The sequence below is a fragment of the Brassica oleracea genome, chromosome C9, assembly GCF_000695525.1.
Source record: "Brassica oleracea var. oleracea cultivar TO1000 chromosome C9, BOL, whole genome shotgun sequence".
Taxonomy (NCBI): domain Eukaryota; kingdom Viridiplantae; phylum Streptophyta; class Magnoliopsida; order Brassicales; family Brassicaceae; genus Brassica; species Brassica oleracea.
Window position 1 is genome coordinate 37,954,479 of NC_027756.1, and position 12,611 is coordinate 37,967,089.

Here is a 12,611-nt window from a genome sequence, read left to right on the forward strand (position 1 = left end):
CAAACAAGCAAACTACAAACAAACAAGCAAGCCACTTCTAAAAGATTACATTGATAAGATATCTTTAATGAGTTTCTCCTTAAGCGCCACTTCTAAATCAGTAAGCGGCTCTATTTTTCCAAGGAGTTTGTCAAGCAGTTTCTTGTTGTCATGCTTCTCCTTTGCAGCTATGTCCTTCGCCTTTAACTCCCACATTTGCTGAAAATCTTGCAGATTCTTGCCTTCTTCTCCCATTGACCTTTTAGCCTTCGCCTTGGCTGCCTTCACACCAATAGGCCTCGCCGTTGCTTCATCCTCTCCATTGACACTGGGAATAGTTGCTGATGACTGAAAAGATTGGTCTTCCCCCACCCTCTTTCTCTTTGAACCAGAGCTTTGTTGACTACTTCCATAAGTCCCACACCATTTCTGATCATTCCTAAGCTCCCTCCACGCATGCTCCAATGAGAACGTGGCCTTGTGATCGTTGAGGAATATTTCGTGTGCAGCCTTCAAAACATCATCTTCACTCTGTCCACTGGTCCTCTGTTTTGTAGCAGCATCGTATGACCCCACAAACTTTCAGACACCTTCATTTATCTTCCCCCACCTCTGCTTACAGTGTGTTTGCTCTCACCCACAAACTTTCAGACACCTTCATTTATCTTCCCCCACCTCTGCTTACAGTGGGTTTGCTCTCGCTTAGGCAAACCAACCACCTTGGGACTTGCATTATAATACGCCCCAATCCTCTTCCAAAAGGTTCCTGCCCTTTGCTCATTCCCAACTACGGGATCCTTAGAGGTGTTTAACCACGCACTGATGAGGACCAAGTCTTCAGCTGTTGACCACTTGCACCTTTGCTTACGATCCTCGCCAGTTTGTGTACATGAAGCGGATCCTCCAGGGTCTGGAGTTGGTGAAAAACTCAGAAACTGAGTGGGGTTGTCATTGTGAAGCACTTGAGAGTTTAGTAAATGTAAAACTTCAAAACAAATATACCAAACCAATCACCTCAACTAAAACTCAACGACACATACATCGACTCATCTAAACAAATACAAACTACACGGCCAGCTATTTAACAATTTACAAACTTACTTTCGCAACGAAGAAAACGAAGACGACAACCAAGATCAATGAAATTACCTAAATAAAAAAGGCAGAGTAAGTTATGAACTTTGATAAATACAACTAACAATGATTTTTGTTTACATATTACCCATCAAATAAAAGAGAAACAGACACAGCCACACCAGGAGATACAAGAGACAATCTCAACAGACACAAAGGTGGCAACAACATCTCCACCTGCTCACTCCTCTTGTCTTATGAAAATAGCTTACATGCTCAATGTCAACAAGCCAATGCTATTGTCTTCTTACGAGAAATACATATATTCGTTTAAAACCCATTAAGGCCCAAATACTAATTGTCACTCATTTTATAGTTATTTCTGCAAGTCTTCATGTATTTGTTTTAAAGGTCTGGTAAAAGCAACAAGTTTAAAAAAAAACATATAACCAACATAATAAGTATAAAAAATATTATTACTTAATACAAACTACAATCATCAATCACATGCATAATGAAACAACAGAAGAACCGGTTTACCTTTCGATCTGAGGTGAAAGCTTCGATTTGAGCCACCGAGGGAAAGCTTGGAGGAGAAGTCCCACGGAGAGAGATAACCAACAAACTACATATAAAAACAACAGATCAGACATAATCAAAGACATGCATATTCAAGAACACAACAACCGCTTACCTTTCGATTTCAAGAGAGACACCCAGAGAGAGCTCCAACGCGTCGAGGAGGACCACAGAGAGAGAGAGGTCGCCGAGAAGAGTCACCGAAGGAGACGTCGAATCGCCTTTCGTCGAACAGAGCTTGAGAGAGAGAGAGAGAGAGAGAGAGTTGATCGCAAGAGGCGCGTAACCGATTCCTCCATCCTCTCGTTTCGTGACACCTGTCACTAAGGGACGGGCCTTCCAGGCCTTGCGCAAGGGGCGAGTCTTGGGCTTCTGTCTTTTCCTTCATTTTTTTTTAATTAGATTTAATGTAAGGGTTGGGCTAAGAATCCAGGATAAAGGTGCTCTAAGAAACCCAAAATAAACACCGGTTCTTCTTTATTTTAGGCTTTTCATTTATTTATTTTTTCACTTTTGTTCCTATACCCATCTAAGAACCCCTTGATGGAGGTGGTCTTAGTTCTCTCCTTCAAGCTAAAGCAAGAGAGAAAGAGCAAAAATGGAACTCTGCGTTAACAGCTCGACAACGACGATAAATCTGCTTCACTCATGTTTAACCCGACATATTTTTTTTCCTCGTCTCTTCCAATCCTATTGTTTTTTCCTCTCTCGTAGTAGTTTCTCTGTGTGTTACGGTTCGATGGGAGGCTGAATAAACCAATTAAACTATTGGAGCTATCTTGTTCCTCTTCCAAGAAAATTGGCGGTGGTCGGAATATGTGTGTGGCATTGAGATTGGATGTAACCTTCAATTGCAGGTGAAACTGAGTGTGGAAGTTCCAGCTATTGTCTATGAATATTGTTACCAAAGAGTCCTATAACCGAGTAGTTCATGAAAATGTCAAAGCTGAAAATTCATTTCAACTAAAACTAAAATATGTTTAATGTAATGACATGCTTCGTTGTTGTTTTACTTGATTATGATTAAACTAGGTTTCTGGGTTCCGTCCCCGGAAAAAGAGTTCCAGAGAATATCATTGTTGGTTTCATTGGGAGGCAATACGTTTTGAGAGCTACTGTTGAATTTATCTTGAAGAGAACACTTCCTCGCGCCATGGAGTCTGTAACATTTCTATATTTTTGTATTCTTTAGTTTGATTTTGTGTTGTCTCCTTTGATGTTGGAACGTTTTTTCATATCAGATATTGGATTTGTATAGATGACTGGAAAGACATTAAAAGACTCTATAAAGATAGTAAGCTGCTTTCCAGATATGGAGAACGCTTATTATCAGCTCAAGACTCTTAGGTTTAATATACTTCACATATGCAAGAATCTTGAAACAACGGTGTAGGAGCTAGCTATGAATATTGCTGCATGTATGCTAACTAAACTTTACATGTTTTCTGATTTTTCTCTCTTGTTCCTCTCAGTTATGAGTTGGTATAAAGATGGAATCCTGAGAATGGGTATAATATATATATGAAGATCGTTGTAGAGTTAGACAATGAGATAGACCTTAAAACCTTGTGAAAGACAGCTAAGACAGAAATATAAGTCCTTTGGTGCATTGAAGATTGTAACTGCATGAGGTCTACATGTAACTCTTTGCATAACTTCCCATTTCGTTGTATTGTTGTTAGAAAATCTCACTTATTCTATCATAAAACCGTGCAGGTGGGAGATCTTGCAATCATTGATATATCTGCTGCAACCATAGATGAAGGGTCAACGGGTCAAGCGATGCCAAATGCTGAAAGCAAAGTTTTAGAACTTGTTATATGTCATACCTTTTACTGCATTGAAATCACCTTTCCCGTTTTGCAAATACATGCGTGTATGGTAATTTGTCCAGGTTTTCATTTTGACTCGAAAGAAGGGAACATATTGCTTCATGGATTCCTTGGTTCAATCTTAGGAATCCGAGCAGGGAAGAGAATCATAGTCATTCTCGCTTGTGTTTCCTGAATCATGGAAACAAGAAACCTTAGTGCCAACGTGCTCTGTTCACTGTGAGTTCTTCTGGATATACAGGACATGATAACATTAGATGTGCTAAACCATGTCTGTTTTTGTTTCAGGTTGACTATAAGGAACAATTCTAAAGAGATTTATAAACTTAGACGATTCACTTGCCGATAAAGTTGTGACAACCCATCCCGCTCACTCGGAATCCAGCTCATAGCCCTGCAGGGAACCAACCCTAACCCTCTCATGTGCACTTCTCCCGGCCATACATGTAGGTTATTGATGCGTTTGGCGTTACTCGAACCCAAAACCTCACCCTTTAACAACACTCCAATAGGATGAGTGACAACTCATCCTGTTGGAGTGTTGTTAAATGAGAGGGGCGCACATGAGAGGGGTTAGGATCGGTGCCCTGCAGGGCTGTGAGCCGGCTTCCGAGTGAGCGGGATGTGTTGTCACACAAAAGAGGAAACGCCTCAATTGGTGACAACTCATCCTGTAGGAGTGTTGTTAAAGGGTGAGGTCTTGGGTTCGAGTAACGTCAAGCGCACCAATAACCTACCGGTGGATGTGGAGGAGTTTCATCCCACGGTGAAGGGTTAGTGTCGGTGCACTGCATGGCTGTGAGCCGGGTTCCGAGTGAGCGGGATAGGTTGTCACAAAAGTGTTCCCTGGTTGCACCATCAAACATTTTAAAGTAGTAACATTGTTCATTAGTTTGATTGAAAACATTGTCCTTTGCTGCTTTTTTGTTTTCAGATGGAAGTAGAGATTCCTCAATCTTTATTCGAGGAACAAAGAAGACAATTTTATGGAGCTAGGCTTCTAGAGATTCAGGTAAGCATTTAACTCTATTTCTCTTATTCTCTTTTACTGTCACTAAGATGCGTAATGTTCAATGACATGTTGCAATAGGGAAACATGAAGCTCACAGAAGAACAATTGGCTCTCTTTCAAGTCAAAAAGCAGTAAATGAGTTTCTAGAAACTTGAAGAGTGAGCAATACCAACATAATAAAGCAGAATTTGGCTGTTGGAGATATCTTCAAACGCGAAAACTTAGAGGTACTTTTACATGCTTAATAGTCTTGTCTCCGAAAGAGGAACTAAACGGTAAATTAGTAACAAAACATTGTCCAAAAAAATTTGAATGCAGTTCTCTACAGATGAACTAGTTAAAGAGGTGGATAACTCTATCACAGAGTTCAAGAAACATAAACTTACGATGGGGAATGTGTGAAAGATCTGAGCATTTTTTTTGGAATTATATTGGATACGTAGCATATAGTGTATAATACCGCTGTATATAAAGTGTATACGTGTACATAATAGGGGTATAAATACAGGAGGATTGTACAATTGAACATTAACATTAATGATAATTTGATACATTTTAATATGGTAGCAAACGTTCTTCTGCTTTCTCATCGCATTTTTCTGTCATTCTTTCATTTTTTCGGCACTATTTTTTTTTTAAACTATTTTTGATGTTTGTAAGATATATAACTGCAATTAATTATTGATAATGATAACATTGCTTTTTATTTTGTAAATTTTAATCACTTCTTAAAACTATGATTATTTTGTCAGAACATGAATTTTTTTTCTATGTTTGACAATTTTGTGTGATATTAATACATTAGTTGTAGCAATAAATGATTTCTAAGGGCACCAGTTTTTGTTTTGTAATTTTTATTCACTTTTTGATTTTAAAATCTGTGTTTTATCAGTGTATACATATATGTCCTAGATAACATACAAGTATATATGTCGATTTCACAATGAATTTGCCAACTAACATTGACTATGACTTGTTTTCTTTGTCACATAACTCCTTTTCTTTTCTAGTTTGGTTTTATATTGACGCTTGACTAATTACGTTCCCTCTGACCTCATCCTTAGCGCTTGTCTTGGCTGAATTTACGAAACTACCTCTCTCGTGATCCATGTTCAAACTCAAAAATGATAAGTAAATACAATTTCACTAATCATAGTACTAGCTACAAACTATAAGAGATATGATTGGCCATCGCCCCTGTTCAGAACCACGCTAGGCGTTAGTCGGGTGTCAACCTCGAGCCTAGCGAATTACAAAAAAAATCGGAGATTAATCGGGGTATACACATGGATTAGTTTTAATTATTATTTTATTTTATTAAAATGTTTAAATTAAATATATAATATAAATATATTAGAATATAATAGGTTTTTCTTATGTTATTATTGAAATTTATAATTATTGGTTTTAACAAAAGTTAATTGTTAGCAAAAATGAATATCATATAATTGAAATACAAATTAATCGGGGAGACATATGGGTAATAACACAAGTATTCGTTGTCTCCTATTGGCTGAAATATTTTCTATTGCGCTGAAAAACCTGGGTTCGATATCCTTGGACAAAGTCCCACATCGCTTACCGGAGAAAAGAGGGGCAAAGTCTGACTCTAAATATAGAATATACATCCTATTCAAACTCAAGGTATATGGACTTTGTATTTTCTATGAGGCCCAATATAATACTTTCATAGTTTACCATTTAAGCCTATTAAATTGGGTTAATTAGGTTGATTAATCGGTTTGAAGACCGACTAATCAGTAAATGGACCGAGTAATCGTTTTAACGGGCCGACTAATTGGCTAACGATTTTGTTTGCCGATTATGTTAAAATCGCTTCGGAAGGTGTCCGAACAGCGATTAGCCGGGGGCTTAGGCTTCCGCGTTTTCGAACAGCTATCGCTATAGATATTCTCTATAGCCACAATCATATCTATAATTTTAAATCTACACCAATCTTAAATTATCTATCTGTTTCAGTTTAGTTTTTGTTATAGAATAAAATTTTTATTTCAAATAAATGTTGTTTTATAATTTCAATGCAAAATCTATTGATTTTATATTTCATTCTATTTTTTAATTGGTTGAAATGTGGTTGGATATATTGGTAATGATGTTTTATTTAGTAAATATACAAAATTTATTTTTTTAATCTGTGTGCATAATTTTAAAACGACAATTAAAATAAAACGGAGGAAATATATTTTTACAAGTTTACATCCATTAAAAAAAATTCACCGCTCCTCTTTAAACTCATGTTATTAATTTATTATAATTGCTCTCTAGAAATAAATATCTTAATCAAAAGACTTTTAACAATTAAAATTTGGAGTCAAAGCAAAAAAAAAATCGTAAATATAACTCTACAACTAAAAAATGAAACCACGGTTTTTGCCGATCAAACCTTAGATATTAATAGAATTTCTCCAGTAATAATAAAAAATTACTGCTAATTCGAAAAGAAAAGAAAACACAGTTTTTACACTTTTGACAATTCTACAAAAAAAATCTATTTTTAAAATGTATTTTCACAGTTGTCTACGTTATTTGCTTTGATTTTTCAAACTATATATTTATAGTTCTGTTGAACTTTAAACAGCTTCGAGAAATAATTCTCTCTGTCTTTTTTTTTTTTTTTTGTCAAACAATAATTCTCTCTGTCAAGAGTCATAGATTGATTGAAAATTTGAAACCGAATATATTTACAGCCTTATAAATATTTATAGTTGTGGATAAAGTAAATTTTAAACAAGAATAAAAATGGACCATATATGTGACCTGTGGTCCCCAAAACGTAGTAATGGGTAAACAATGTTGGTGGTAGTTGATTTGTAGAGCTATTAGCCTATTACCTATACATTAGCATGGTGAAGCTTTATTTAATGACACGATATAACATGTGGGTGACGGACTTTTAGCAACTTTTATTTCTTTGGGTTGAACCTATAATGTGATATAACATGTGGTTGACGTCTGTCTTTATGTTCGACTATAGCACTGTATGTACCTCGGCTTATGACCATTTGAAATTAGACAAGTTCCCACTTCCCAGTAACGACTTTTGACTGTAGATTGCTTTCACCGTTCACGGACTCCATTCATCCCCGAATAATTATGTTTTGTTGTTTTTTACTTATAAGTAATTATCAAGTAATCTCTATTAAATTTTTCAAAACTGTTTTTTTTTTTTTGTGTGGAAAACGTTACAATTAGTGAAGCCTTTTATTTATTTCAGAGAATCTAGTTGTAAGAAAAAGGGGTAAAAAGGAAGTAAATTGTGTGGGTCAAAGTGTCAAACAAGCAGAGAACAAAGTCATGGAAGAAGAGTAGAAGACGCAAAACCTGTGAGTAAATAGTGTCATGTTTTGGTAATAAAGCAGAAAAAGTAGGGGTTAAATGTTTCGTTTCACTCTTTGACGTACAGAAATTATGGGTCCCACACCACCTCCCCGTCTCTTCCACCTCTCTCCATCCATACATAAATTTTTCATTTTTTTCACCTTCATATGTAAAAAACATTTCCTCTCACTCTCGAACAGTGAGTTTATATTATCGCCACAGAGCTTCAGATCTACACGAAGAAGAAGAGTGTTGTGGAGAGAGAGAGAGAGAGAGAGAGAGAGAGAGAAACCCTATTAAAACCCTTACAAATTCACTGTCAATCTCGGTAACTACAACTGTTTAGATTTGATAAGTTTTATGTTCGTTTCTGATTGCTTTGGTTTTATCACCAAATGCTGTTTGATTCCCTTAAAGTTCGTGTTTTTTTTTTTTTTTCCTAACACAGAGAGATCTGCTTGTTCTTTTCGTCTAGTTGATCGGATTGTTTTTGAGCTTCACAAGTTCAAGCTTTTTGTTTCCCCACCCAAAGGATTCTTTTTTATTTTATTTTTATTGTTTGGTCTGTGGAAGTTAATCTTTGATTAGAGTGATTAGGGGATGCTTTAGGATTACGAAAAATAGTATTTGTTGTATTTGCTCATAGCATCTGTTTCTTAATCCGATTTCACTGCATTCTGATGTTGAAGTAAGATCTAACTGGTTCTTGCTTTAATCTTTTCTTCAGGGAAGCCTTCTGATATCGCGACAATGGTGGTCACAGATGCGGAAAGTCCTCTTCTTGGAGAGATCACTTGTGGTACCTTACTGCAAAAGCTGCAGGTAAAATGTCGCAACCATCCCCCATCTAATAAGCTGCCAAGGGCGAACTTTATTATAAAATCCCATTCTTTTTATAGGAAATATGGGATGAAGTTGGTGAGAGCGACGAGGAACGAGACAAACTCCTTCTCCAGATAGAGCAAGAGTGTCTTGGCGTTTACAAGAAAAAAGTCGAGCAGGCTGCCAAATCGCGAGCCGAGCTTCTCCAAACCTTGTCGGATGCTAACGCTGAACTCTCCAGCCTCACCACCTCCCTTGGAGATAAAACCTTTGTTAATAATGGCATTGTAAGTCATAATATTCTCTTTCCCCAAGTTTTACAACTGGATCTATCTTGATTTGTTTTGTTTCTTCTGTTTCAGCCGGATAAGTCTTCTGGAACGATTAAAGAACAGCTTGCTGCTATAGCACCGGCTCTTGAACAACTCTGGCAACAGAAAGAGGAGAGAGTCAGAGAGTTCTCTGATGTACAATCACAAATCCAGAAGATTTGTGGAGAGATCGCTGGTGGTTTGAGCAGCGAGGTTCCTATAGTCGACGAGTCTGATCTTTCCCTTAAGAAGCTAGACGATTTCCATAGCCAACTCCAAGAGCTTCAGAAAGAGAAGAGTGATAGGTTGCAGAAGGTGCTCGAGTTTGTGAGCACTGTTCACGATCTATGCGCTGTTCTTGGTTTGGACTTCTTAACCACTGTCAGAGAAGTTCATCCGAGTTTAGATGAAGAAACCGGTGTCCAGTCCAAGAGCATTAGCAATGAGACGCTTTCGACGTTGGCTAAAACCGTTCTGACTCTCAAAGATGATAAGAAGCAAAGACTTCAAAAGGTAAAACACTTTCACAAATATTACTCGCTACTCGCCCTGTTCCCGTCTTGATTTGCTACTCGCCCTGTTCCAAACCGTTCTTTTTGTAGCCGCATGTATCACTAGAATCATTCTTAAAATAATTATAGAAATATGTTGGTCCATCTAATTATATAATAAGCTTTTTATTAAACTAACCATAAATTCATTATTAATATCATTTATTACATATCCTATCAAATTTAAAAAAAAAATTGTCTGGATTAATAAAATTGATTTATACGTTCGCACCAATTTAATTATATATGTAATAGTTACTGACTTTTAATTATTCAATATATATTTATTATTTCATAATATGTAAGAACATATAATACATAAAATAATTTTTATATATAATGTTTAGGGTCTTAATCTAGTTATTTAGATATTTGCAAGTGTAATCCAAGTACCGATTATGAAAAAAAATTTCGTTACTAGCGGCTTGTATTACTAGTTACTTGCCTATAGAAAACATTTTTGTCGTTATAAAAATAAAAAATACTCTTATATCTAGAAATTCATGTTTTGATCATTTTCCTTCTTTAGAATATGCATAAATATTTGAATTAGAATACTTCCCACCGTATTTTTTTCTAGCAGAATAAACAAAATAAACTTTCATGTTTATTTCTAGTAGAGTATTATTTAGGAAGTAATTCTTAAATGAGTATCATGGATGACGAGATTCATTAATGAATATTTGTTTTTTTCCCCGTTGTCAGCTTCAAGAGCTAGCTACTCAGCTGATTGATCTATGGAACCTGATGGACACTCCTGACGAGGAAAGGGATCTTTTCAATCACGTTACTTGTAACATTTCAGCTTCAGTCGATGAGGTGACTACGCCAGGTGCTCTTGCACGTGATCTGATCAAGCAGGCCGAGGTGGAAGTGGACAGGCTTGACCAGCTGAAAGCCAGCCGTATGAAGGAGATTGCTTTCAAGAAACAGTCTGAGCTTGAGGAGATATACGCTCGCGCTCACGTGGAAACAAACCCTGAATCAGCTCGCGAGAGGATCATGTCGCTGATTGACTCTGGAAACGTTGAGCCTACTGAGTTATTGGCGGACATGGATAGTCAGATAGCTAAGGCTAAAGAAGAAGCGTTTAGTAGGAAGGATATATTGGACCGAGTTGAGAAATGGATGTCTGCTTGTGAGGAAGAGAGTTGGCTAGAGGACTACAACCGGGTAATGCACACTATGATACATCAATGGTCTGCGGGTTCGGGTAGTTCGTTTTGACTAAAATCTCGCCGAATTGAACTGTAAAAAATTTCGGTTCGGTATTCGGATAATTGGTTTTTAAAAATTTTACCAGAACTTACCGAAGTTTTTGGTTTCGATTATATTTAGGTTAGAAATTTGGGTAAACTCGGCAATTTCAGTTAGTTAAGTTCATTTAGTTCAAAATATTGGTTAATTCGGTTAGTTTGGTTTGATTTTTTGGGTAATTTAGGCTAGTCCGATTACTTGGGTTCGTAGGTTAGTTCAGCTCGAAGTTAACAATTTTTTTAAACCGAACTAACCGAAAACCGAAGTTTTTTTATAAACCCGAATTGAACCGAACTCCTCACCGAAGTAACCGAAATTTCGGTTTGGTTAAAAATCCCTGCCCCAAATCATCAAAAGTTGAAAACACATTAACTTTTGATTGGATCTTGAGCTGTTTTTGCATGGTTCTGGTTTGTGAGAACAGGATCAGAACAGGTACAGTGCAAGCAGAGGCGCGCATTTGAATCTCAAGAGAGCTGAGAAAGCTCGGATTCTGGTCAGCAAGATTCCTGGTAGGTGTAGAAGACTTTTGCAAGCAAGTTTCTCTTTTATATTCGTATCTTATTGGATGTTTCTTGTTTGTGCAAAAAGCCATGGTTGACACATTGGTAGCCAAGACCCGAGCATGGGAAGAGGAACACAGCATGTCCTTTGCATACGATGGCGTTCCTCTGTTAGCTATGTTAGATGAGTACGGTATGCTTAGGCAAGAACGAGAAGATGAGAAACGGAGGCTGAGGGTAAACTTCATCATTTCTACTATTAAGCCAACATGTCATTCACTCTTTAAACTATTCCTTTTGTCTTAATGAACAGGAACAAAAGAAGGTTCAAGAACAGCCACACGTAGAGCAAGACACTGCCTTCAGCACCAGGCCAAGCCCTGCAAGACCAGTCAGTGCTAAGAAACCGGTGGGGGCACGAGCTAACAACAACGGAGCACCAAACCGGCGTTTATCTTTGAATGCAAGCCAGAACGGAAGCAGGTCAATTGCAAAAGGAGGGAGAAGGAAGACGATAGACAGGCCGGCTGCTCCTACGAACTACGTTGCCATTTCGAAAGAGGAAGCTGCTGCTTCATCTCCTGTTTCTGGTGCTGCAGGTCATGTTTCAGCTTCACCCTGAATATATGAAAGGCAAACATCTGTAGTTTTCACTCTTGTCTGTTTAGGAAGAGAGGGTTGTATGAAACAAAACACTTGAGAGAAGAAGACCAACAAACAAAAAAGACATTTGAGAGTAGAATGATGTACTAGAATATGTGTATCTGTTTGTGTGTGTGTTAGTGTTGTTTTTGATAGTTGGTATCATCTTGACTTATTGGCAGACATGGATAGTCAGATGGCTATGGCTTGTTAATCTGCTCTGTTCTACGACTTGTCGGTGTTTATAGATGACAACACCTGCTTGTTAATCTTGTCTCTGTGGGCATTGCCGTTGTTTATAGGATTCCGGTGAAAATGATGGAAACATGGAATAGAGCCTAATCCATTGTACAACTCCAATGATGATTCTACCTGTTGGGTTCCTACTAGATGGAGGAAACCCTTTGGATTTGGTTGGTGATAACCAAACTTGAAAATTAGGCCATTGGTATTAGTCCATGAGATTAGTATTGGGCCTTGGAGGTTCTTAGAGTTAGTAAGACACATATATATAGTCTCTTGACCTAATTTTTTATGTAGAGACTTACAAGAATCAAAAAGACAAAAGAGAGAAAAGAGGAAATGAGTCAGAATTTCGTCTGGGTTTGTCAAGGCAGATTTGGAAGGTCAAACGGATCCTGATCGGGCTGATATTTTGTGGGAAACTTCTTCAGTCAGTGAGTTAAAGGTTCACCGAAGGGATTTAGATT

At 37.3% G+C, this 12,611-nt stretch overlaps 3 protein-coding genes across 3 annotated transcripts; 2 read left to right on the forward strand and 1 right to left on the reverse strand.

The window, feature by feature from the left end:
- Positions 1-45: 45 nt before the first annotated feature.
- LOC106314939 (glutathione S-transferase T2-like) lies at positions 46-640 on the reverse strand. Its single transcript, XM_013752732.1, has 2 exons — positions 617-640; positions 46-525 (listed from the first exon to the last, which is right to left on the reverse strand). The coding sequence occupies exons 1-2, from the start codon at positions 638-640 to the stop codon at positions 46-48; spliced, it is 504 nt and encodes a 167-aa protein (XP_013608186.1).
- A 1,590-nt stretch (positions 641-2,230) lies between these two features.
- On the forward strand, positions 2,231-3,856 carry LOC106314940 (trigger factor-like protein TIG, Chloroplastic). The gene is given in 13 exon segments (XM_013752733.1): positions 2,231-2,242; positions 2,490-2,549; positions 2,552-2,577; positions 2,665-2,794; positions 2,891-2,979; positions 3,105-3,191; positions 3,193-3,271; positions 3,349-3,434; positions 3,525-3,603; positions 3,605-3,660; positions 3,662-3,683; positions 3,753-3,783; positions 3,786-3,856. Coding segments are annotated over 13 exon segments (828 nt in total).
- A 4,122-nt stretch (positions 3,857-7,978) lies between these two features.
- On the forward strand, positions 7,979-12,132 carry LOC106318745 (65-kDa microtubule-associated protein 1). Its single transcript, XM_013756860.1, has 8 exons — positions 7,979-8,143; positions 8,543-8,637; positions 8,715-8,924; positions 9,000-9,461; positions 10,205-10,672; positions 11,181-11,268; positions 11,348-11,496; positions 11,573-12,132. The coding sequence occupies exons 2-8, from the start codon at positions 8,566-8,568 to the stop codon at positions 11,879-11,881; spliced, it is 1,758 nt and encodes a 585-aa protein (XP_013612314.1). The 5' UTR covers positions 7,979-8,143; positions 8,543-8,565; the 3' UTR covers positions 11,882-12,132.
- Positions 12,133-12,611: the final 479 nt, after the last annotated feature.

What these genes read in the sequence shown, in the direction of transcription:
- LOC106314939 (XM_013752732.1), bottom strand. Translation starts at nt 640, where the DNA reads ATGAAGGTGTCTGAAAGTTTGTGG. An exon ending in AGGTGTCTGAAAGTTTGTGG is followed by an intron (nt 526 to 616) that starts GTGAGAGCAAAC and finishes GCTACAAAACAG; the next exon opens with AGGACCAGTGGACAGAGTGA.
- LOC106318745 (XM_013756860.1), top strand. Translation starts at nt 8,566, where the DNA reads ATGGTGGTCACAGATGCGGAAAGTCCTCTTCTTGGAGAGATCACTTGT. An exon ending in CCTTTGTTAATAATGGCATT is followed by an intron (nt 8,925 to 8,999) that starts GTAAGTCATAAT and finishes CTTCTGTTTCAG; the next exon opens with CCGGATAAGTCTTCTGGAAC. An exon ending in AGAAGCAAAGACTTCAAAAG is followed by an intron (nt 9,462 to 10,204) that starts GTAAAACACTTT and finishes CCCCGTTGTCAG; the next exon opens with CTTCAAGAGCTAGCTACTCA.